At 47.9% G+C, this 26,720-nt stretch overlaps 2 protein-coding genes across 5 annotated transcripts in view; both read right to left on the reverse strand.

The window, feature by feature from the left end:
* Positions 1–1,098, reverse strand: part of tnikb (TRAF2 and NCK interacting kinase b) — a 29,065-nt gene extending 27,967 nt beyond the window's left edge. The window contains exon 1 of the mRNA XM_030349236.1: positions 459–1,098. Within this exon, the coding sequence (XP_030205096.1) occupies positions 459–566 (108 nt within the window). The 5' untranslated portion in view covers positions 567–1,098. The remainder of the gene's footprint in view (positions 1–458) is intronic.
* A 3,072-nt stretch (positions 1,099–4,170) lies between these two features.
* pld1b (phospholipase D1b) overlaps positions 4,171–26,720 on the reverse strand; it is a 43,111-nt gene continuing 20,561 nt past the window's right edge. For all 4 annotated transcript variants that reach the window (XM_030349228.1, XM_030349230.1, XM_030349229.1 and 1 more), the window contains exons 8-26: positions 26,392–26,484; positions 25,474–25,626; positions 24,701–24,850; positions 23,426–23,509; positions 22,027–22,108; positions 21,560–21,670; positions 20,893–21,078; positions 20,055–20,283; positions 17,935–18,063; positions 16,969–17,087; positions 15,991–16,104; positions 15,169–15,279; positions 14,018–14,106; positions 9,814–9,927; positions 9,340–9,389; positions 8,821–8,955; positions 8,296–8,449; positions 6,666–6,783; positions 4,171–6,262 (exon numbers count right to left, since the gene is read on the reverse strand). In XM_030349228.1, the coding sequence (XP_030205088.1) occupies positions 6,038–6,262; positions 6,666–6,783; positions 8,296–8,449; positions 8,821–8,955; positions 9,340–9,389; positions 9,814–9,927; positions 14,018–14,106; positions 15,169–15,279; positions 15,991–16,104; positions 16,969–17,087; positions 17,935–18,063; positions 20,055–20,283; positions 20,893–21,078; positions 21,560–21,670; positions 22,027–22,108; positions 23,426–23,509; positions 24,701–24,850; positions 25,474–25,626; positions 26,392–26,484 (2,446 nt within the window). In that variant the 3' untranslated portion in view covers positions 4,171–6,037. The remainder of the gene's footprint in view (positions 6,263–6,665; positions 6,784–8,295; positions 8,450–8,820; positions 8,956–9,339; positions 9,390–9,813; positions 9,928–14,017; positions 14,107–15,168; positions 15,280–15,990; positions 16,105–16,968; positions 17,088–17,934; positions 18,064–20,054; positions 20,284–20,892; positions 21,079–21,559; positions 21,671–22,026; positions 22,109–23,425; positions 23,510–24,700; positions 24,851–25,473; positions 25,627–26,391; positions 26,485–26,720) is intronic.

Consider the following 26,720-nt stretch of genomic DNA (forward strand, 5'->3'; position numbering starts at 1 on the left):
CACACACACACACACACACACACACACACACACACACACACACACACACACACACACACACACAGCGCTCGAGCCCTCCGACCTGATTTCCCTCCATCGCTCGCGTGACCGGCAGAGGCATCTCTCAAATAACTGACTGCTCACGCACGCACACGCGCGCACGGCATGCACAGCGTTCCTTAGCGCGCGCGATGCTGTCGGTGTTGGTGGTTGCGAGGATGGCGAGGTGCACGCGGGAGAGACACGTCCACACGCGGACGTTGTTAACGGGCCACCGTTTAAACCGGGGATGGAGGAGGGCAGGTGCTGGGATGCGTTTCAGAACGGACCCCCCCCCCCCACACACACACACACACACACACACACACACACACACACACACACACACACACACACACACACACACACACACACACACACACACACACACACACACACACACAGCCTCCGGTATTTACCCGTAGTGCAGACAGGTCTATCTCGTCCAGGCTCCGCGCCGGGGAGTCGCTCGCCATGATTCTCTCGGTCGGTGCGGGACTCAAAATGGAAGCTTCTTCAAAGACCATCGACCGAGTGGAAGCTGCACACACGGCTCTCCGGTGCTGCCCCCCCGGTTAATTTCCCACCCACCCCCCCCCCCCCCCCCCCCCTATCCTCTCCTCTCCAGATGCACACACACGATGTAAACCAAAACGATGCTTTTTTCTTCTTCCTCGAACGCACAATCCGTCCCGTTCCCTCCGTCCTCCTCCTCCTCCTCCTCCTCCTCTCGCTCCTCTGCCTCCGTTAGAATCCGTGAGGAGAAGTGCAGCACACACCGGAAAAACCGCAGGGAGCCAATGCACGCGCGGGTCCAGGTGCTACATGCCGTGGACGGTGGCACCGACACAATCCACCGGAAAGAGCACACACACACACACACACATGTACACACGCAACTGGCGAGAGGACATTCGAGGCACACGAATAAGAGCTCTCACGCGCGCGCACACACTCACACACACACACACACACACAGACGCGTGTAACAAGCGCTCCCGGAATCGCGTTCGCTCTGTGTCGATTTCGAGCGCTTCCCGGGAGTGGCCTGCGCTCGGTGAGCGGTGAGCAGGCGGGTCTAGAGACTGCCCCGCCCACTATGTCACACACACGCACCTCTGTGCAGTGTGTGTGTGTGTGTGGTGTTTTGATGTGTGTGTGTGTGTGTGTGTGTGTGTGTGTGTGTGTGTGTGTGTGTGTGTGTGTGTGTGTGTGTGTGTGTGTGTGCGGTGTTTTGATGTGGTGTGTGTGTGTGTGTGTGTGTGTGTGTGTGTGTGTGTGTGGTGTGGTGTGTGTGTGTGTGTGTGTGCGGTGTTTTGATGTGTGTGTGTGTGTGTGTGTGTGTGTGTGTGTGTGTGTGTGTGTGTGTGTGGTGTGTGTGTGTGTGTGTGTGTCCATGCGCGTGCGTGTGCGTAATGACGGTCAGTCTGTAATCCCGTTTTAATGCTGCTGGTTGCGTTTCCAAGCAAACGTCACCTGCACGCGGAACCTTCATATCTACTGACACCTATAGGGCAATGGTGGCGTCACTATGAAACACACGGGTGATCCGAGTGGCTTTATTTAAAAACAACACGAAACGGTCATTTACTTTAAAACCTAATAGCTTAAAAGGTAGAAAAATAAAAAATGGAACGCAGATGTGATGCGGGGTTTGGACAGCATCTTCCGTTCCGGTGTGTGCGACCTCGCGGTGTATTGATCACACCGCCAGGGGCGTCTTCCAAGTAATTGTGCTATCGCGAATCTAATCATGACGGTTCGATACACACCTCCCTCCCTGATGCCTGCGAAGATTAATCACGAGCTCTTATCCTGCTGGACGCGGAGGTGAAGCGCGTCGTGTCGTCTTGGTTCGGTGTCTTCACGGTGGTAACTTCAGGGGAGATATAGTAGCCTAAAATGAAATCATGCAGAAAATATAATCTGTTTTTCTTTTTAAAACAGTGTCCTAGCCGGTGATATACGGCTGGGTCTCAGTGTGTGAGAATGTGAGGCTTAGTGCCAGAATAAAGGCAGCTCCGACACGCAGGTGAGAACGGCTCACAGATGACCTTCCCGTGGCCCTAAGATACGTTAAGTTAAGATACGAGTAGGCATTATAATTCTTAGGCCTAGCAAGCACTTACTACAAATAATCAGCTAGGGAGAAGATCATCCTTTTTCCGAATTACTTTGAAAATCACTTGCAAAACGTTTCAAAAAGTTTCAATGCAAATAATTGAAATCCAAACATAGTGCGTTTATGTCCTCAATGCCACAACCTGGTGGGATAATTCAGAACTGCCGCCTGGATCCATAGGAGATGGACACAGGCTACTTAATATTGATCGGAGCGTCATGAAGACAATTTAATGGTAACGATCAGTGTATTAAACTAACGGTTGGCAATAGAACTGCGTGACTCCTATTATTTTCTCTCTCTCTCTCTCTCTCTCTCCTCTCTCTCTCTCTCTCTCTCTCTCTCTCTCTCTCTCTCTCTCTCTCTCTCTCTCTCTCTCTCTCTCTCTCTCTCTCTCTCTCACCATACACAAAAGTACCACTTCAGGTAGAGGAATTTAAGGTTTGATGGTTCAGGAATTTCAGTCCACATTCCAAAGGTGTGGTCTCTCGTGTGTGTGTGTGTGTGTGTGTGTGTGTGTGTGTGTGTGTGTGTGTGTGTGTGTGTGTGTGTGTGTGTGTGTGTGTGTGTGTGTGTGTGTGTGTGTGTGTGTCTGAGAGAGAGAGAGAGAGAGAGAAAGAGAGAGGGAGAAAGTTAGAGTGAGAAAGAGAGATAAGGAGAGAGATACAATATTGTAGACCAAGAATGTAGTCTGTTGTAATTACTTAATTTAGTTTGCATTAAAACAATCCCTTTAAGTCAGTTTATATTTCCTCAAACAGCGATACATACACAATCACACAAACACACACACGCACGGACACACACACACACACACACACACACACACGCTATCTCTTTTGGGTCATTCTAGATGTATGTTTGAATATGGTGTTGATTTGTCAAGTCTTTTCGGAGGTTATTCGTTTGATTACTTAAGTCTTTATGTTTGAGTGCAGTCATTGATTGGTTGAGTCTTCTCCTTTCAAATCCAGTTAACCTCCAGGGGTACAGTCAGATACTGAAGATGTACGTCAGAGAGAGAGAGAGAGAGAGAGAGAGAGAGAGAGAGAGAGAGAGAGAGAGAGAGAGAGAGAGAGAGAGAGAGAGAGAGATTAAAACAAATGGTAAGACAGAGACTGTGTCAAGGATAAACGGGGCAGCAAAAAATAACACATTCAGCAATTTCCTCCAGCGCGACGAATCGACACCTCCGCAAGTTTGATTAAGGGGTGTCACAACACGCTGAACGGGGGGGGGTCGTTTAGGGGCTGTCGACATCGCGAGACAAACTCGTATGTAGCGATGAAGATCGTCCACCCCGTGATTCGATTTGAGGTTCGACTGAATTGTTGTCACAACCCCCTAAGCTGCGCGATCGTCAATGAACCATGGGGCTATAGGGAGCGAATGTGGGCCAGTGGAACCAGTATACTGCGCTGCACTGATCAATCTGACTCGACGGAGAGGGCTATGAACACCGCCCCATTGAGCTGGGGGAAAGTTAAGAAGAATACATACATTGTCAATATATTTTGTGTTCACATTTTAATCTTCAGAGGCACGGTGTGAGCATATTTTTTTGTCAATAATACACAAATTATCATAATATAGTGCAAAAACAGTGTATGTGTGTTTAAGTGTATGCATTTGGGTTTGTCAGTCAACATGCTAGTGAGGAGTTAAGTGTATAGTGAGGAGTGAGATAAAAGTGAGTAATGAGTGTAAAGTGTAGTGAGTGTATAGTGTGTAGTGAGCGTTTAGTGAGCGTAAAGTGAGTAGTGAGCTTAAAGTGAGGAGCGAGCGTAAAGTGAGTAGTAAGCTTCTAATGAATAGTGAGCGTATAGTGTGTAGTGAGCGTATAGTGAGTAGTGAGCGTATAGTGAGGAGTAAGCGTATATTTCGAGGAGTGAGCGCATAATGAATGAATAGTGAGCAGTGTGAGCGTATAGTGAGCGTATAGGATAACACATGCCCATAAATGGTCAAAAAGGTTCAGGAAGTTTAAGAGAGACAACCAAGTCAGCGAATGGATGTCAACGTTCCATTTAATGGATCAGTGCACAGCGACAAAGCCACCAATGGTGTGGTCGCTCACATGCGAGGGCGGGGCCTGCGACAAAACAAACATTATTTCCCAAGAAAGTGCAATACAGTGATTAGGAAAGAGAGAGAGAGAGAGAGAGAGAGAGAGAGAGAGAGAGAGAGAGAGAGAGAAATAACTGGACAAGACAATGGCGTTCAACCTGTCCTGTTTCATGGTCCCGCCCTCTACTGCACACAGGAGGTGATGCAACCCAAAATATGCAATCAAGTGTTGCAAAGGATTACATAATCAAAAGAGTGACCATTTCCTCTTTCTACTAACAGTCCTACTTGGGTGATGACCCTAGAGAGCCAAAATAAGAGAGTCACTATGACAAAAATATATATAGATAAATAAATATACCTATAGGTAGTGTCGGGTCATTTAACAAATTGGACCATCCAATTAGAAACATAATGTGAGAACCAAGGCAACAGACAGGCAGAGACACAGAGGTAGAGAGAGAGAGAGAGCGAGTAGCAAGAAGAACAAAGTGGAAAACCCACATTTACAGAATTAATTATATTATAATATTCTTGCGCAACCGGAATATACAGTACATAAATCAAACTTTTTACACAGGCACGTGGGTCATAACAGCATCCTTTGGTTTTAAAGTAAAGAAGAATGGCAACTGTTAGCTTATAAGATTGCAGCTAAACATGAACTCAATAGCAACTAGCATAGCATAGCAATGCTAACTTTATGCTATAGCATCAATAACGACCGTGGTCTCATGGTAGCTCGCATGCTACCAGCTAACATCGCATGCAGCTCTGCCAGAAGGCAGCACATGCTGACTAATAGGAAGACACTGAATAGGCTGAATTAGCAGCTGGAACCAATGCATCATCGCCATGCGTTAATCCTCTTGGTACATGTAGTCCCGACAGGCCAAGGAAATGGACTACAAATACCAGGCGTGGCTTGGTAATTTCTTTAAGGCAAAAAAAAGGAATGGAATGTGAGGAATGGAGATATGTAATGCATTAGCATCAGGCTAGGATAGTGCTAGCATCCTGGATGGCGTTAGCATCCCGGATAGCGTTAGCGGTCACCTGATGCTAATCATCGCACGTCGTTGGCACTTCTAAAGGGTTTTCGGTTTTGACAAAAATATGAAAAGTGATCGGTGTGCTGACTGGTTGGTCCCCCAACCAGTCAGCACCAGACAGCTGTGTGGGCAGACAGGTGTGTGGACAAACTTCCCCGTCTTCCCTGGGTCCGCCTCTTTGTCCTCCCTTTAGTGCCGATATGCACGCCAGTCTTTAGCCGTTAGCCTTCAACAGCACAGAGTCCCAGAGATGCGTTCAGCAGCGCTCCAAACGTTGCATAGTGTTAATAAAAACAGTGTAGGGTCAAAGAATAGCGAGAGAGAGAGAGAGAGAGAGAGAGAGAGAGAGAGAGAGAGAGAGAGGAGAGAGAGAGAGAGAGAGAGAGAGAGAGAGAGAGAGAGAGAGAGAGAGAGAGAGAGAGAGAGAGAGAGAGAGAGAGAGAGAGAGAGAGAGAGAGAGAGAGAAAGTTCCTCTGCCACACAGAGGATTCCTTATATTACTCTTTTCTTCACATACTTTTCCTTCTTGTATGTATTTTTGTAAACATAAATATGTCTCTAGATATAGATAGTGTCTCCGTCCATCACAGGCCCCCCAGGTCCAGACCCGGTCCAGGACAAGGTCAAGACCAGACCCGGTCCAAGTCCAGACCAGGTTAAGACCAGCTCCAGACCTGGTTCAGACCCAGACCAGGTCCAGTCCAGGTGCAGACCGGGACCTGGTCCAGGTCCAGACTCGGTCAAGACCCGGTCCAGATCAGGTCCAGACCTCCATGGGTACCATGGCCTCCCGGGAGCCGATGGGGGGCAGCAGGTTCTGCTCGGAGAGGAACTGGAGAGGGAACTGGACCAGGAAGCCTCGGACCCGGAGCAGCTCCTCGGCCGCCTTGACGGGGTCCTCCTTCTCCAGCCCCGGCTTGGCCAGGTACCCCTCCAGCTCCAGGATGGAGCGCACGTCACTGGAGGGGAGGCAGCGGAACACCTGGAGGGGGGAGGGGGGGGAGAGAGAGGGAGAGAGAGAGAAAGAGGGGGGGGGGGGGGGGGGGGGAGAGAGAGAGAGAGAGAGAGACAGAGAGACAGAGAGACAGACAGACAGACAGACAGACAGACAGACAGGGGAATAGAGTTGAAAGAGAGAAGAAAATAGAATTAGACTGAATACATAACGGCTGGTTAAGCTTCCCTCATTTAGATTTGAACAAACCACAATCAAAATGAAGAGTTTAGGAATATCATGCGACATAATGGATGACAGACTGTGTGTGTGTGTGTGTGTGTGTGTGTGTGTGTGTGTGTGTGTGTGTGTGTGTGTGTGTGTGTGTGTGTGTGTGTGTGTGTGGTGTGTGTGGTGTGTGTGTGTGTGTGTGATGGGCTCTCTGGCGCACCCTCTGGTAGATGGTGGCGTTGCGGGCAGAGGTGGCCATCCACACCTCCTTGTAGAAGTGGTCACTGATGGGATCCGAAACGTCGATGGAGGGGTCCGTGTTGGCCCCCAGGATCATCCTGTCATTAGCCAATCAGAGGGCAGAAGAGACAACAACCAGGAAGAGAGAAGGTTAGTGTTGTTAGAGTGACACATCATGACAACACAACTCTTTCTTACATTTCAGACATTGTTTAGCATCTTCACCCACAATACAATCATTTACTTTATAACATTTATCATATGATCCAATATTATATAAGTAATTAAATCTAACACAACCTAATCAAGTGGCATGTACTCAACTTGAACTAATCTAATGTACTCCACCTAAACTAATCTAATGTACTCCACCTGAACTAATCTAATGTACTCCACCTAAACTAATCTAATGTACTCCACCTAAACTAATCTAATGTACTCCACCTAAACTAATCTAATGTACTCCACCTAATCTAATGTACTCCACCTAATCTAATGTACTCCACCTAAACTAATCTAATGTACTCCACCTAAACTAATCTAATGTACTCCACCTAAACTAATCTAATGTACTCCGCCTAAACTAATCTAATGTACTCCGCCTAAACTAATCTAATGTACTCCACCTGAACTAATCTAATGGACTCCACCTGAACTAATCTAATGGACTCCACCTAAACTAATCTAATGTACTCCACCTAAACTAATCTAATGTACTCCACCTAAACTAATCTAATGTACTCCACCTAAACTAATGTACTCCACCTAAACGAATCTAATGTACTCCACCTGAACTAATCTAATGTACTCCACCTAAACTAATCTAATGTACTCCACCTGAACTAATCTAATGTACTCCACCTAAACTAATCTAATGTACTCCACCTAAACTAATCTAATGTACTCCACCTAAACTAATCTAATGTACTCCACCTAAACTAATCTAATGTACTCCACCTAAACTAATCTAATGTACTCCACCTGAACTTATCTAATGTACTCCACCTGAACTAATCTAATGTACTCCACCTAAACTAATCTAATTTACTCCACCTAAACTAATCTAATGTACTCCACCTAAACTAATCTAATGTACTCCACCTAAACTAATCTAATGTACTCCACCTGAACTAATCTAATGTACTCCACCTGAACTAATCTAATGTACTCCACCTGAACTAATCTAATGTACTCCACCTAAACTAAATCTAATGTACTCCACCTAAACTAATCTAATGAACTCCACCTAAACTAATCTAATGTACTCCACCTAAACTAATCGAATGTACTCCACCTAAACTAATCGAATGTACTCCACCTGAACTAATCTAATGTACTCCACCTGAACTAATCTAATGTACTCCACCTAAACTAATCTAATGTACTCCACCTAAACTAATCTAATGTACTCCACCTAAACTAATCTAATGTACTCCACCTAAACTAATCTAATGTACTCCACCTAAACTAATCTAATGTACTCCACCTGAACTAATCTAATGTACTCCACCGAAACTAATCTAATGTACTCCACCTAAACTAATCTAATGTACTCCACCTAAACTAATCTAATGTACTCCACTAATCAAATCTAATCTAATGTCCTCTACCTGAAGCACTCCAGGCGTATCTTGAGGGCGTAGGGCCCGGCCTGATACACCTCTCCGTCCATCACAGAGGCCACCTTCTCCGAGTCCTCCACGATGACGGCCACCTCGCTGTCCCTCTTGCCCAGCATGCTCCGGTCGTTGATGTTGGCGGAGCCTAACAGACGTGGATCGAGAGTCATGAAATGGAAGTAAGACGAAAGAGGCAGTTCGGAAGATCACCAGCAGACGGCGCTATAACACTACAATGACGCCAGGTCACATTTGGCGCATTTTATTAATTTTTTTTCGCATTTTTCGCGTCATTACTACAAAAACGATCTCCGAAATAGTGTGTAATATAACATGAATGATAATAATACTAAATATAGAAATCAAGACTGCATTGAGCCATAGTTCAACTGATTATTAGTTAGTTATTTTTTGTGTTTTTATCATTTCATTTTTTGGGTATCAATTGAAAAACTGAACCCCTTTAAGAATGGGTTCGGGTTCGGCAGAGCAGAGATGGGGGCCGTTTCGGTTTACCGATGATGACGGTGTTGTCGTCGGCGATGAGCATCTTGCTGTGGACGTAGATGAGCTCCGTCACCAGCTTCCCCTCCAGCGCCGCGTGGGTCCGCAGACCAGTGATGGAGATGTAGTTCATCCACGTGTCGCCCACTGGGAGGAGAGGAGGAGGAGGAAGAGGTGGAGGAGGAAGATGAGAATAGAGAAGGAAGAGGATGGAGATGGAGGAGGAGGAGGAAGAAGGGATAAGAAAATGAGGAAGAGTAGAGTGGAGGAGGAGGAGAAAGAGGGGGAGGAGGAGGAGGAAGAGGAGGTGGAGGAGGTGGGAGAGAGAAAGTAAGAGGGAGGAGAAGGGATGGGGGGGGGAGAGGAAGAGGAGGAGAAAAGGAGGAGTAGGAGGACAGAGAAACATTTCATGATCTGCAGCCCCGTCAACCAGCTGCCTTGCTCACAGGCAGAACAAAGAGCTTTCAGTAGAACATAACTCAAACCAGCAACCGCATCCCGACAGTAAAGCTTGGTGCAGTGTGGACTCACTCTCTCGCTTCAGCTGGGAAATGATTGAGCAATCTCCTCGAATCATAGTCCTGGGAGGGAGAGAGAGAGAGAGAGAGAGATCTAATAGTCGCACAACCTTTCCCACACGGCTGCTTGCGGCAACACAAGCCTTCGTGTGTGTGTGTGTGTGTGTGTGTGTGTGTGTGTGTGTGTGTGTGTGTGTGTGTGTGTGTGCGCGCGCGCGCGTGCGTGTGAAGGGCAGGATATTTACTTACCATCTTTACCTGATAAAGTTACGCTTTAAAGGATATACATATATGAACAGAACACACCCGCGCAAACACGTACACGCACAAACCCACGCGCACACACACACACACACACACACACACACACACACAACAGTGCAAACACACACACACACACACACACAAAGGCAAAGAACCCTGCAAACACACACGCCCTTAAAACGCCCATGCAAACAAACGCGCATGCGGACACACACGCACACACCTGTAGTTGAAGTGCATGACGGCCTGGATGGCACTGCCCCCCCCAGTGTTGATGTCCCCCTCGAACCCTGGCAGCAGAGGGGTCACCACGTACACCCGGTACTTCGTCCCCTCCCTGCGCACATGCACACACACACACACACACACACACACACACACACACACACACACACACACACACACACACACACACACACACACACACACACACACACACACACACACACACACACACACACGTTAGTCACACAGATTCAGGAAGAAAAACACAGAATGCACCGTTCGACCAATCAGAATCGAGTATCCAACAGCGCTGTGGTGTAACATGCGCTCGCCTCCGATTGGTCGGAGGCGTCCGATAGTTCATTATTCTGAATAATTAACGTGCAACGGGACATCTGTGACTTTTCAGTTTTCAAAAGCAATCGAGCAGAATGTTTCCGTGACAACGTGGAGACAATATGCTCAAAGCACCGCGGACGAATATTCAAACTTCAGCTGATTAGTTGATGAATAAACAGTTTTTGTATTAGATCATTGAAGCTAACATCTAACCATCGTCGGTAACTGCGATATTGGCGGAGCAAACCACTGCGGGGCGCACCATTATTGAGAAATAATGGAATGCCCGGTCGACATCAACACCACACATTCCAGAATGCGACCCAACATTCTATGCTAACATTATAGAAACGTTCAAGATTCCAATGCTGATTTCAGTGAAACACATTATTATTTTTTTAATACTAAGGTTCAGAGCTCGTTTCCACCACATTCATCGTGATGTGAATGATCCTTGACCTCTTGAATCTAATCTGGCTGTTAAAACACTAGCCTTCTCCCGGTAGCCGTTGACATTTCCACACGCCACACCCTACAGTCTCAGATCCTTTATCTTGTGTCTTTATTCAGGATCATTTATGCGTGATTTTCACCCACATCCTCCCCAAAGGATCAACGCATAATACTAAACGTTATCTTATCACCAGGTGATATCTTTGCTTACATGTGTGGTACGAGTTCGAGTATGACTACGTTACTTCTGTTTTCTATAGAATCGTTTGTGTGCATTTCTATGAACACACCGTTCTCCACCTGCAGAAGATAGCCTAACCGAGAGTCTATACTTGGCGTCCCTTGTACGAGCGGAATGTTCGCTTTATGTATCTGAACACAAGTTGAGTCTCTCTGTGAGATACTGCCTTGCGTCACGTTGATTCCCCAGATGGTGGCATGGCTTACAGAGACGATCCGGAACCAGAGAACTCGCACACATCAGACGATACTGATACAGAACGCTTGATGCAGGACAATCTGCTTTCAGAGGTACAGGACTGAGTTAAGACACAACTTCCTTATTCAATAATAAGAATTGGTATTCACTTCTCGCCTGTTATGAGACATTTCTGTGGAACCCATCAGACAAGAAGGAGTGTTGTGTAAATAAGGGACTTTTCTGTGTACTGCTCAGCAGACCGGGCGATAGGGATTTGGTAGCACTGTGTTTAAAGAAAGGGATGGTTGCTCTATTTACTCTGGATGAAAGAAGTCCAGTCTGTGTGCTCTGTGTTCTCAGACAGGCAGAGATTTAAAAGAGAGATGTTTCAGTGAGTCAAACCGGGTTTGATAGCGATATCTACCTGGCACCAACCACATGATTGTTTGACACATAACAGATGATGGACAGGTAATCGACGAAGAGAAAGACACAGTCACGTCACAATAAGCACAAATAGAAAGATAGGAATAATAATTGTGGCTTAGAATCTCATGGTGAAGGTTTCCTGTTTTTTTGGGGGATGGGAATCAAAGTCTCAAAGTTAACGCGGTCAGAAAGGCACTGGATCAAACTTAAAACAATGGCAAAAACTCAGAGCCAGAGCTCTCCAGATCGTTTAGAGCTAACAACACAGCTTATGTAAGTGGATGTGATATGAGAGTAAGAAACGCCCTAAAGTGGTAAAGGTATTATTCTATTATTCTAAAATAATTAAACTCAGATTGAAAGTCTCATTCTAATTTGCATATAACCATACAAGCGACACTTCATTCATTAACAAAGAAATCCACCTTGTCTAATGTGAACCACTTATGGATGAATCACCTGGTCGAATGAGTCATTGAACATTTTTCAAGCATTACTTCTGAACGATCTTAATCCTGAATCGACAGTTCCATCGGCTCTAACCTTTGTAAAGCCCCCTCGGTCAATGTTCACCGATTGATTGGCTTTCCGGTTAAATCTATTTAAACAGATTTCATATCCAAACCTGGTGGCTCGTCGGCCTTCAGAACAGACGTGTTTACCTCGCAAAGACTGACCACTGCTGCTGCAACGCCTCAGCCAACCAGGAGAGGGCAGCAGAGCTCTCTGTGGAAAAGACGACTCTCTCTCCGGACCTTTGCATCGGAAATCGAACGCCGGCAGGGTGGCGGGAAAACCCGAGGCGGGCACCGTCGTCACGACGACTCGGCCGAGGAACTGCGAGCTGTGACCCGTCCCGTCGTTAGGTGACACGGGGACGACAAAGAGAAACGCGGGGATGCGCGGAGAGGCGGTGGGGGTTCAGAGGTGGGGGTGGAACAGGTGTCAGACATGTCTGCTCAGGCCGCAGAGGTGACGGCCTGGGGGGCGTGTCGACTGGTGTAACCCTCTGTGCGTCGTATACACCGACTCGCGTTACGCCTTCCTCCTCGGACATGACTCCGGTCCACTTTGGCAGCGGTGTGGTTTCAGAGCAGCGGGTGTGAGACCATCTCATCAATACTTTGGGACGCAATTCTCACCACGACGCATGGGGGCGGAATGGATGGCGTTCAGCACATAGCTCTCACGGGTACCTCCCTGCAAAGCCACGCTATGAAGGGCCTAGTACCGCCATGCCAACTGGTGAAACGGAAGTCCACGCTAAACCCTGACATTGAAATTCAGGGCAATTAGCACCGGCTTTTATCCAAAGCGACGTACAATAAGTACATTGATGTTAGCAATCGCTAGGTAAACCCATTCCTCGTATGCAACAAAGATAGCTCGTTTTTTTCATATTCATGTAACAACATCGTCGGCATAGCAACACAGTCAGGGAACCCCCGCGACACTACAACCAACTAAAACGTAACCCCTTCTCCTGGAACCATACCTAAACACTGAGAGAGACAGAGATGCAGACCCGGGTTCTAAACCCCTTGACCTATATTGGGTAACCGACAACATAAATAATGGAACGCGCCCGGCAGAGATAGCCTTATCTCTGTCCCTCCCACGAAAGGTGTAGGAAGGCTGCAGGTGTAGGAGGAATTCACACAGGCTGACGTTATGAGGCCCGGGCCTCCATCTTGGATCAGAGGGAGTCTGATCCAAGATGGAGGCTCAGGCCTCTGAACGGTAGGAACAGAATTTCAGTATCTTTTTTTTCTCACCATTTATTTTTTGGCAATTATTTCTTGTTTTCTAATTTCCCTTCCTTACGTAGAGAAGAGGTAACGACACCCTTCTCCGAAGGCTCTCTACTTCTGCACCACATACTCACTCACATATTTCGTTATCATCAAGGATCTCCTTTTCTATAAAATATCCTCAGTTTACCGCGTCTGCTGGTGAACAAACTCTTCTTCTGTCTCCTTAGCTTCACTCCAATCTGCTGGTTGGGAGTCCCTCAGTTCCCTCACTAAAGGGGGGGACATAACTGCTGAGACTCTTCATGCCAGGGGCGTGGTCATCCCATGAAGCAACTGTATACCAGCTCTGTGTATCTGAATAAACGCTGAATGTTCCTGAGCCCGCTGCTCTGCTTACCGAGACGATCCAGAACCAGAACTCACACTCAACAGACCACAGGCAGGAAAAGTGTGTGTAGCACTTTGTTGTTTGCATTTTGCGTTTAAACGCACACGTGTGTGTGTTACGGTGTATGTTTCTGTGTTTGTTTAGTGATGGCGTCTGTTGTCATTTGACAATATTTCTAACTCCCTCTGATAGTCCTTATCTCCTTGGTAACCAAATAACATAACGAGAGAGAGAGAGACAGAGATAGCGAGATAGAGAGAGAGAGTGTTACCCGAGAGGAGCCAAATTAAACAGTTCAATCAATAGCTTAATCCATTAGCCATTAGGAAGTCTAAATGTGCCGTGTGTGTGCGAGTGCGAGTGCGAGTGCGAGAGAGAGAGAGAGAGAGAGAGAGAGAGAGAGTGTGAGTGTGTTTACTTGTAGGCTTTGATGATGCGCTCTGCGATGGCGTCGCCGATCTTGTTGAACACGTGACGGTTGTCGGCGCAGCTGATGAAGAACTGATTCTGGGGACAAAAACACAGACCAACACCATGAACACCAAGGAATCCGGTTAAATCAGGTTCCTCAGCCACCGCTGGACTCAGGACAACAACCTTTGACCCTTAAAGACCATTAAAGACCCTTAAGCTTACTCCAACTTCCCCGCTTGATTAAGACATTAAAGCACATCACAGGAGCCAGAGGAACACCTAAGTGCTTTCATTAATCGTCATGGCAGCACCGCGCCTCCCCGGGCCACAGCGTGGGACCGCCCTGAACACACGTCAGGCAATTATTTACTCTTTGGTCGATCTTTGGCCGACTTTGCCCAGCAGGGCTAGCTCTGAGTTCAGACTCCTGTCATTAAGGAGCAGGGGGGGGTGACGAGGATGTCTGGGTCAAAGAGGCGCCTGCCGGATCCACTGCGGACAATGGGAATCTAACCTAGAACCCTTCAGTCGGGAATCAAATGCCACACACATACCCTGACCCGGCCGCCCCAACCCCGTCACACAATGGAAACTCTGACTCACTCCCGGCACAAAACACAACTACAGCTCATCGGTTCAGAGCTAAACCCCAGCCCCTCCCAGGTCGGCCTCCATTCACCCCCACCAGGCCTTCTGTTTATTCAATATAATAATACCGATTGATAGAGTCAGTCAGTCAGTAAGACACTCTCTCTCTCCCTCGCACTTTGTCGTTCAGTGGCCAAAGGCCTGTAAGAACCGTCTGAACGTGTGGCTGCCATTCTGCCGGACCGAGGCCGCTCTTCCTAACAAGGAGGGACAACTTTTGAGGAAAGGGCTAGAGAGGATTTTATTTCACTTTTAAACTATATAATTAGTGTTGGCGAGATTTATTTTAGACCGCACTATGAATCTATAAACAACCTTTTGTTATGGGGATGAAAATGATTCAGAGCTGATAGTCTTTCTCTTTCAACTGTGCAAGGTGTGTTGAAATAAAACCCATCATTTCTGTTTGCTGTTGGTGATGAGGTTAGGGTTAGGGTTAGGTTAACCCTAACCCTAACCTAACCCTAACCCACCACCCAACCCATTAGACCCACTGGGGCTCCGTACCTCTATGTAGATAAAGTGTTTGCTGTTGGTGATGACGTGAACGTAGGCGTTGTGGATCGACTCCTCGTGGTACTTGATGCCCGCCGACCAATCACACGCCGAGCGCAGGATCTGGGCCAATGAGATACAAGCACGTGTTTTTAAAAGACAACGGCATTTTATTCACCTCGTATTACACTTAGTATAATATAAATACCTAAAACGATGTGAAAATGACTAAATATTACAGCATACAAAACATGTCACTAGACAAGTGAATCTTCATACATTAAGGTTATCTATGGTAATATAATTAAATATGAGAGCAAGCTGAGTAAATAAACCGCCTATCATACAAAACATAATAACAGCTAGCCAGGAGAAACTGCACACACTACTGTTATCTATGTTAATATAATAGAATACTAGAGCAAGTCAAGTGAGTAAACTATCATACAAAACATAATAAAAGCTAGCCAAGTTAATCTACATACACTAATCTAAACAATGTAAATAAGCCAAGTAAATAAACTATCATACAACGCATAATAACAGCTAGCAAAGAGAATCAACATGCACGTGTCTAAACTATGTTGAAAATGTTGAAATAAATAAAAAATGACAACAAGCTAAGTAAATAAACCGCCTATCATACCATCATAAAACCTCCTAGCCAAGTTAACCCGCTTACACTTCTGCTATCTATGTTAATATAATAAAATATTAGAGGAAGCCAAGAATCTAACAAAACATGATAACAGCTACCCAGCTGGATCTACCGCCACCCTGAGGCGAGAGCCGCTGCTTCTGTGTCAGTACGGAGTTGAGGGGGGGGGGGGGTACCTGGACTTTGGCCTGGGTGCAGTCGGGGACCTGGTAGTGGATTTCCCCCGCGGTCGTGTGGGACTTGGGCAGCAGGAAGGGGTAGGTGAGCCCGCGGTACTTTGGCTTCATTTTCTGGGGAGTGACAAGTGCGGACCGATTCAGAACCCGACAACATGGAGGAGTTAAGGCCTTACTGTTGCACAACTCTCATCCTACATCATCACTACGTATTCAACGGTTTTACTGTTGCACAACTCTCATCCCACATCATCATTGAGTGTTAAACGGTTTGATTAAGGGGAAAGCATGTGATGCTTCACAGACAAAACATTAATGTGATACATGTCCATTGAAAAACTTTGAGAGAGAAAATATTGTACTAAAGGTATTTACCTTAAAGGGGACCTATTATGCTTTTTCGACTTTTATGACCAATAAACGTTGTTATAATGATTGATAGTCATGTTTAACCATACTAATTCCCTGCTGACAGTCTGGGGTGGCTGTGCAGAGCGCTAAACACTCGGGACAACGTGTGCGATTCACTTGTTCACATTTCCGGGAAATCATCTACGTAGAGGCACTCCTGCCGCGCCCCCATATGCCTGGTCAAATCTGCCCGCGCGCGCGCTTCAAGGACGGTAACCAATCACAACAGAGTTGGGTTGGCAGGAGGGGGGCGAGGGGGCGGAGAAGGACGAAACCGAGCATTGACAGAGAAGGCTGAAAGCGCCCAGATGAGAGGAAGATTTTCCCGAAAATCTAAAGACTATCAATCATTATAACAACGTTTATAGGTCATAATAGTCGAAAAAGCATAATAGGTCCCCTTTAACATATTTATGCAATACAATAGTTTAATATTGTTAAGAAATTGATAACTGGAGAATTTACCCAATAAGCAGCCCTGAATAAACTCCAACATCACGTTCGACCTTCTCCTGTAAACATCCCCTTCTACTCCGTTACCCAAGATGCAACTGCATGACCTCTGACCTTGGTGAAGTTCCACCTCTGGATGAAGTGTCGGGCCACGTCGCGCGCCGCCTTGCCGTGCACCACCGAGGAGATGTCGTGCCAGGGCATTCTGGGAGTGGTGTGCCGGTCGATGAAGTCTGCAGCGGCGGCCGCGGAGACAAGGTTCAGAGATGAAGAGCGTCAGGATATAGATGATTCAGACGTTATGGAGACGGGGCAGGGTGGACCATGGGAAGGGGGGAGGGAGAGAAGGAGGGGAGGGAGAGAGGGAGGGGAGGGAGAGAAGGAGGGGAGGGAGAGAAGGAGGGGAGGTAGAGAGGGAGGGGAGGGAGAGAAGGAGGGGAGGTAGAGAGGGAGGGGAGGGAGAGAAGGAGGGGAGGTAGAGAGGGAGGGGAGGGATGGAGGGAGAGGAGGGAGGGGAGGGAGGGATATATCAGGGAGGAAATAGATTCCTCCCTGATATATTTCAGCGATATTTAACGATAGGGAACCCCAGTATGAATAACAAATTCCAAAACATAAATGTCCCCTAAACTAACAAACTAAATATGTTGTGATGATTCAAGTAAAAGTAAACAAGTGTAGAACCAACACTGGATGAATAGCATAACAATACGAAACTTTATGCGTGCGTCATTCTGAGAGAAGCAAGACCAAACCTGTTGAATACCAATCCCCAAAACGCGGCCGGAGTTAATATCACAGAGTGAAGGATCGGTTGGCATGTGGCTCAGAAGGCAGAGCCGGTCGGCTGGTAACCGGAAGGCTGTGAGTTCGATCCCCGGCTCCTCCTAGCTGAGTGTCGAGGTGTCCCCTAGCGAGAGACCTTAGCCCTACTGCCCCACGACGAGCTGGCTGTCGCCTTGCGGTGCCGTCGGTGTGCGATTGTGTGAGGAATGTGTGAGGCTTTGAGTGCCACTGGTAAGAAAAGCGCTGTCTAAAAGCATTCCATTTACAGACGGCGGCGGGTGTTTACGAGCTCACCGTCGAAGGGCTTCTCCAGCTGGATCCAGTCCCTGTAGACGAAGTTGCAGTAGTCCTTCCCGTGCCAGAACCGCGTGTTCCCCACCAGCTGACCCATGTCCGTGTTCAGGCTCTGCACGGAACCGCCCCCTACACACACGCACACGCGCGCACAAGCACACACACACACACACACACACACACACACACACACACACACACACACACACACACGCACACACACGTTCGCAGACACGCACACACAGGTTCGCACCCACACACACAGACGTGCACATGTGCAAACATGCACGCACACACAGGTACGCAGACAGACACACAGACACACACAGGTACGCAGACACGCACGCAGACACGCACACACAGACACACACACACACACACACATGTACACAGACAAACACACACACACACCCCCACACACACACACACACATACACACGCACAAAAATAAACAAACACACATACACCATATGTCAGGCCTTTGTGGGTACACAAATTGCGCAAAACGGACACAAAGCAAGCCTTCAGGGTGCAGGCGTGTCTGTAGACTAACCCCCAGCGTCCATTGAGTCCCGACGCAACAGAAGTAGCCAAGAGCAAGACTGAAGGCTCGGCCCATCAAACACCGGCTATTGGCTCCTCTAGCCTAGGGTTTGGATCACTGAGTAAGTTAGTGTGTGTGTGTGTGGGTGAGTGTGAGTGTGTGTGTCCACCAGAACAACCATCCCCTCAAGACAGGATAGTGCGTCATCCAAGGTGAACGACCATTACATTATATTACAATAACTTATCACAAAACATTATGTTATGTTACGCTACACATTATGGGAAATAATGTATCAAGAATGAAAGTAAAAAGTATGTTTGGAAGGAGAACAAACACATGTCGTGCGGAAAAAACTTTAGGGCCACACCTAAAAATAATAAAGGAAAAAGAAATACTGGAGAGAGAGAGAGAGAGAGAGAGAGAGAGAGAGAGAGAGAGAGAGAGAGAGAGAGAGAGAGAGAGAGAGAGAGAGAGAGAACAAGATTCCACAATAGAGAAATAGAGCGGTTGATTATATGGTATATCATGCATTTGTGTTTGTGTGTGTGCGTGCGTGTCTTTGAGAGAGAGCGAGTGGGAGAGAGAGGTTGATTACAGGCTGTGCTGTGTCATTAAGTAGGGGCAGACCCTATGTGGTCGGGCGCAGAGCTCAATCAGGTTCTGAAATAGACGGCCTGAGTGATAAGACCGGTCCCACCCAAACACGACACGGGCTTGGAACCAGTTCATCATGCACAGGAAGACCATATAAGGTAGAAAAGAAAGTCACCAAACTGAGAGCCACTCAAACTGTTTTACATTATTGCTACAGAGTGTGTCCGCAATACAGTTGATACAGCTTTTTTTATTTTTAGTTAATTATTAATGACCTATTGTTTATTATTTATTATTATGAGCACTTATATTTATCTGAACGTATGGAATGTTACCTCGTTACAGAGTCATGTTTAAGTCATGTGGCCTCAAATATGACCTCACACTAACCACACAACACTATAACTACGCTTCACAAGAGTAGACAACAACACTCTGCGCTACACTGCACACAAATAGACAACACAACCCCAGTCTTTGGAGAGGGAGGGTTTTGGTTGGTGTGTGTGTTCGTCCATGAGTGAGTGAGTGAGTGAGTGAGTGAGTGAGTGAGTGAGTGAGTGAGTGAGTGAGTGAGTGAGTGAGTGAGTGAGTGAGCAAATTAACGAGTGAATGAATGTGTGAGAGCATGCATGCATGAGTGCCTTCCTTTGAGAGTGCATACGCATATGCACTCTCCCATAAGTCTGTGTGAGTATGAGCACGTGTCTTTGCATTTGTGTCCGAGTGCGTGTACATGTGCATGAGTGCATGTGCTCGTGCATGTGTGTGAGTGTGAGTCTGCATTTGTGTGCGAGTGCATGTGCATGTTTGGGTGCATGTGAGCGAGTGTGAGTGTATATTCTTGTGCATGGAGGGAGTCTGCATGTGAGCGAGTGCACGTGACGTGGAGCGAGCGCACGTGCATGAGCTCTAGCCGGAGCAAGTGCACGTGCGTGCGCTCGTGCGTGCGTGCGTGCGTGCGTGCGCCCCCACTCACGGTTGTCGTCCTCCAGGCTGCTGATGCTGTCGGCGGAGGCGAGCCGATGTTTCTGCAGGTGGCGGCGGATGCTGAAGCGCTTCTTGGTGCGGCGCTGCCCCTTCAGCCTGGGCTGGTCCCCCGAGTCCGTCACCGTGGCGACCGCCTTGCCGTTGGTCTGGGGCGTCGGCGATGCTCCGCCGCCGTTGGAGGAGGGCGTGACGGCCATGTTGGCGAAGGACCCCTCCGCCTAGGGGGAGGGAGAGAGAGAGAGAGAGAGAGAGAGAGAGAGAGAGAGAGAGAGAGAGAGAGAGAGAGAGAGAGAGAGACGGAGAGAGGGAGAGAGAGAGAGAGAGAGAGAGAGAGAGAGAGAGAGAGAGAGAGAGAGAGAGAGAGAGAGAGAGAGAGAGAGAGAGAGAGAGAGAGAGAGAGAGAGAGAGAGAGAGAGAGAGAGAGAGAGAGAGAGTCAGGGTCTGTATGCATTTGTGTGATGGTATGTGTGTTAGAGTTCACCTGGGCCCTCAAAGTGTACACATTGTGTGTTTGTTTGCTTAATGTGTGTATGTGTACAATTTGTGTGTGTTTGCTTAATGTGTATCTTTGATGGTATGTGTGAGAGAGTTCACCATGTGCACGTGTTGTCGGTGCGTGCATGCATGTGTGTGGGTGTGTGCGTGTGCATGATGTGCATATGCCTGTGTGTGGGTGCGTGTGTGCCTGTGTGTGTGTGGGCATGTGCACGTGCATGTGTGTTTGTCTCTCTACGTGTGTGTATGTGTCTATACGTGTGTCTGTGTGCATGTGTATTTATGCGTGCAAATGTGTATTTATGTGTGTGCGTGCGTGTGCGTGCGCTGACCTGCTCCAGGGCCACGGAGCGCGTGACGCTCCCGATGTCGGTGAGCCGGTGTTCCCGGTCGTCCCAGCGGCCGTACGCCAGGTCGATCCCGCCCACGAAGCCCACCGATTGGTCGACCACGATGATCTTCTCGTGGTGCGCCCACAGGTAGATGGAGGAGGAGACGTGGTCCGGGTGGCGCATCACCTGGCGGGGGACGGGGGGGGGACGGGGGGACGGGGGGGGTTACTGTCCATTCAATCACAGTTATACCTACGGTGTGTTGGTCTGTTGGGTTGGGGGCCGGGGGGGTGTGTGTGTGTGTGTGTGTGTGTGTGTGTGTGTGTGTGTGTGTGTGTGTGTGTGTGTCTGTGTCTGTGTGTGTCTGTGTCTGTGTGTCTGTGTGTCTGTCTGTGTCTGTGCCGTGTGTGTGTGTGTGTGTGTGTGTGTGTGTGTGTGTGTGTGTGTGTGTGTGTGTGTGTGTTACCTTGATGTTGGGGTGCAGGTGAGTGAGTGTGTGTGTGTGTGTCTGTGTGAGAGTGCGTGCGTGCGTGCGTGCATGTTTGTGTGTGTGTGTGATACCTTGATGTTGAGGTGCGTGTGCGTGCGGTACCCTGATGTTGGGGTGCAGGTGTGTGTGTGTGTGTGTGTGTGTGTGTGTGTGTGTGTGTGTGTGTGCGTGCGCTACCTTGATGTTGGGGTGCAGGTGCATCAGGGTCCTCTTGCTGTACTCTGAGTTGATCCCCAGGGCGAGCTCCACCTCTTTGTACAGCATCACGAAGATCCGCACTCCTTGTTGCTATGGAAACACCAACGGACACTCATTCCTTCGTTCCTGGGAGAACGAGGCGAGCGCCGAGCTAAAGCCGATGATACGACGGGGGACGACTGAAACATGCAAGAGTGTGTACCACCGAGGCCTCGATGGTACACATCCCTGAGGGCCGGCCCTGTGAGGACACCGCCCTGCCTGGCTCCACCCAGCCTCCCGGCCAGAGATATTATAAAATAAAATATAGCATCAACAAAAACAATAGAAAAGTTAATGAGATAGTTTTCGAGTATGAAGCACTTTGCGAGGAGAGCCAATAGGGGCGCGGGTTTCATTCAATCAATCCAATCAGAAAACTTTTTTTTTTTTTTTTTATTGCTCACCGCTTTCCGCTTCAGTATACAGTCCAGGCGCCAGCGGTTGCCCTCGACGACAGGCCTTTTAAGGAAGATCTCCGGGCTTAACCTAAGGAGACGTAGCGGTACACACTGTGAGACTACACACTCTTTGCATAGATAAGACACGGCAGCACAGGGACAGGTGAGCGCTCTGATGGGTCAGGTTTCTCTAGGTGTCGGTGTGTGTTTGTGGGTGTGTGTTTGTGGGTGTGTCGGAGTGTGTGTGGGTGTGCGTGGGTGTGCACGTGTATGTGTGAGTGCATGCATATGCGTGCGTGGGTGGGAACGTGTTTGTGTGTGTGCACGTGTCTGTGTGGGTGCTTGTGCGCACATGTGTGTACGAGTGTGTGTGTGTCTCAGACGGTAACGGATCCATTTGACCGGAAAACCTCCCTGAGAGGTGACCACTAGATGCCCTCACTGTCCCTTCACACGCACACGCACACACACACACACACACACACACACACACACACACACACACACACACACAGACATGACACACACAAACACACATTGGGAGAAATCCCTAGTTATCGCTCTGTATACAGCAGTTTAATTCCCTGCTGTAAACAGCGATAAAGAGCTCAGTAACTCTGCAGGGTAAAACCCAAACATTCCTCAGTATTTTGGGATACATACTGTAAAGGCAGTTATATAAACCATTTGGGAGACTGTGTCACAGAGTTTGTCAGTCACGTAAAAAGAGCAACTTTCCTTCTAACTATAACCTTCAGTTGGCCTTCGTGAAGGGGTTAAACTCTGTGCCGTTCATTCGATGAAAAGAAAAGCTTTTAACCCAATATACACACACACGCTGTCACGCAGTGGCTGCCAGGTTCAAAATAACCCAAAGCCTACCCACAATGATTTATGTAAGAGGATAAACTGGACATTAATCCCGGAGAGTTCAAAAAGTCAAAAGTTGAAAAAAAGCTAATTGAACACAAGTTTGTCCGGCATACTGACAGGATGGCGAGGATGAAAAATCATCCTGTGATGATTGTTAAAGACTACGGATTGATCCTGTTGTACTTTTGTACTTCATAATGTACGCACTTAATGTATGTTGTACGTCCTTGCACTTAAAAATAATGAACCTAAATGTAATGCCTCCTGGTCTCCCCCTAAATCGTGTGATTACATTCTCTTCACACAGAGAGGAAACTCCTTCTTGATGTTCTCTGTTTCACTTCCTGCCCTGCAGCTAAAGTACGTCAACAGGGGAGTCACATGACAACCTGCTGTGACTCGTAACGCTCAGAGACACACGCGCACATACACACACATACACACACACACACACACACACACACACACACACACACACACACACACACACACACACACACACACACACACACACACACACACACAAACGTACCACCAGTCGGTGATGAAGATGTCCTCCTTCGCGGCCTCCAGCGCGTCCGCTACGTCCTCCATGTACGTCCGTCCGTTGACGTACCTGGAGGTCAAAGAGACGCGTTAAACCAGCGGGAACACAGGGAGAGAGAACGAGGGAATTTTTTTGAATTGAATTGAATTGAATTTATTGTTGTCATTACACATGTTACAGAGCAACAGAGCAACGAAATTCCCAGTTACATTCCGTCCAAGAAACATAGAAGACAGTAAGGGGAGATAGGACGGGGAGACTGAGACTTTGGTACCATTTTTCAAGATTTATCACACCCAATACTACGCACACACGCTGATTAGACAGCAGATACTGTATATTAGATAGAGTATAATCATTGCATTGTTGTATATAGTGTTGTATTCTCATTGTATTGTTGAGCATCTTGTAAAGAAGGGTGTGTGATTTGATTCATACTTGCTTCTTGGATGGTGTTTTATAGAAATAGTTTCTTTTATTGTTTCTGAAAACTAACCACAAGGACACACACACGTTTGAACGGTGTGAGCGTGTGGGACAGGATAGTGTTGCTCAGCATTCGGACAGCCGATGTGCAGAACAGTGTCACTTTCCCTCTCCCTGTTTATATCAGATTACACACACACACACACACACACACACACACACACACACACACACACACACACACACACACACACACACACACACACACACACACACAGCTAGCCAGCTGGAAGGCATCTTGTCTAGACAGAGACTCCGGAGTGAACCCTTGTTCGGAGTGTGTTCCCATGAACCCCCCCCCCCCGCTGCACGCCAGACCCCCTCATTACCATCATAACATGAACCTGGGACAGATATCAGACGAGGGCGGCATGTGGCTCCATGACACCTCACCCTGACTGCTCCTGACGAGATGGCTGTCGCCGTGCATGGTTGACCCCGCCCCACGGTGTGTGAATGGGTGACTGTTGTAATACTGTAAAGCGCTTTGAGCGGCCACTGGTAAAGGGAAAGTATTGATGCCATGAGGATTGTGAGCAACGGTCATCACAATCACACTTTCTTTCCGTCTCGTGCTCAAACTAATGTCCCACCTCTTCGCATGACCGCATAATCTAAAAAGTTTATATTTCTCCTTTTCATTCCATTTGTCTAAAGGATAAGGTGTTGGGCGACAGTTCCATGTTACTGTTGAGCGACACTTAAAAACCAGCCAATCACAACTCAAGGACCCGCCCCCGCCCGGGCCAACTGTAAATGCGTTGCCGCGGTTACCATTTGGCGGGGATGTTGACCTCCTCGCGGGCGAAGGAGCCGAAGCGATGGTCGGTGAGGAAGGCGGAGCCGTGCTTCTGGACGAAGCCCTCGATGGACTGACCCCACCAGCGGGCGTGGCGGTAGCTGGAGCACTTCAACACCAGGCTCCTGGGGGGGGGGGGGGGGGGGAGATGGAGAGAGAGGGGAGGGGGGGGAGAAGGGGGAGAGAGAGAGAGAGAGAGAGAGAGAGAGAGAGAGAGAGAGAGAGAGAGAGAGAGAGAGAGAGACAGCGAGACAGCGAGACAGCGAGAGAGAGAGAGAGAGAGAGAGAGAGAGAGAGAGAGAGAGAGAGAGAGAGAGAGAGAGAGAGAGAGAAAGAGAGAGAGAGAGAGAGAGAGAGAAAGAGAGAGAGAGAGAGAGAGAGAGAGAGAGAGAGAGAGAGAGAGAGAGAGAGAGAGAGAGAGAGAAACACATTGAAAACTGCTTCTGGCTGCTTTCTGTTTCCAATCTGCATTCATTAGACTTTTATTGGAAACATTAACGTCGCCCAACGACAACAAAGACAATCACAAATCAGACTCACACACCTCAGTAAAAAACACAGTCACACAAACAGTCTAACAAAGACACACAGTCTCACACACACACACAAACAAACAGTATCACACACACACACAAACAAACAGTATCACACACACACACACGCACACACACACACACACACACACACACACACACAGTATCACCCACACACAGTCTCTCACGCACACAAACAGTCCCCCCCCCCCTACCTGGAGAGGCTGTCGACGCGCAGGCCGTGTGTGGTCTCCGTGTCCTTGGAGTCCATCTTGATGCTGAACTCTTTGTCCACCAGCATGACGAAGGAGATGGCCCCCGAGTCCGTCTTCATGTAGAGCAGGAACGAGTCTTTCACCACCAACCAACTGCACGCACACACACACACACACGCACACGCACACGCACACGTCTCATTTAGAATGTTACCATAGGAAACTGGTTTGGCCTCAGCCTTCACCGATGCCTAAACTAACTCCCTTAGAACAGTGAAGCCCCCGTTGATCGCGGGTCACGGGGACAATGTTATCAGTGGACCGCGTGTTCCGCCACGGCCTGCCCGTGTTTGTGTCGGTGAGGAAGTACGTTCCGGAAAAAGTGTCACTCTGTCTGTAGCGCTGCTCACACCTCGAGTCCCGCCCATTGTTGGACGCGTTGGGTTCAGATGGAATCTCGGTTTACTGCTCCATTCTGTCGCGTCCCTCTCCTCCAGACCTCCCTCTGTGCACCGTCAACACTGAGTTTAGAGATTGGGGTTTGTTTTTCACTTCTCCATGACGCGTTGTAAATGGGCCGAGTGGCAGCGGTAGAATTAATCCTTATGAAAAGTGTTTCCAATTAAAATCTATTCCGATCACCATCTCACAACAACACACGGGTAGATAAAGCTCCGCGCACTTAAATTAGAAATGAGTATTTGAATGAATGGATTAATGAATGTATTCAATAGTTTATGGATGAATTAGTGAATGAGTTAATGGATGGATGAATAAAGGCATTGTTTAATGAACTAATGCATGATTAAATGATCAAATGTATCAAGGAATGAACAAATGAAAGAATGACAGTTGGAACAAATGAAAGAATGAAACATGAATTAGTTAATGGATGGACGGATGAATAATGGTACGGACCGTTTGGACCAGCGGTAGCACATCTTGGTCCGACCGCAGCAGTTCATGCCCGGGATACGATGGCCCCCCGAGCGTTTCAGGACCATACCCTCTCTGGAGGGGGGGGGGGGGGGGGGAGGAGGGAGGGAGAGAGGGAGGGGGAGAGAGGGAGGGGGGGGACAGAGACAGAGACAGAGAGAGAGAGAGATATTAACACATCTTGAAAACTGCTTCTGGCTGCTTACTCTTTCAAATCTGCATTCATTAGACCTTTATTGGAAACATTAACGTTACCTTACTATCACAAATCAGATTCACACACCTCAGTAAAATACAGTCACACAAACCAG

This window comes from Gadus morhua, chromosome 23 (assembly GCF_902167405.1).
Source record: "Gadus morhua chromosome 23, gadMor3.0, whole genome shotgun sequence".
Taxonomy (NCBI): Eukaryota; Metazoa; Chordata; class Actinopteri; order Gadiformes; family Gadidae; genus Gadus; species Gadus morhua.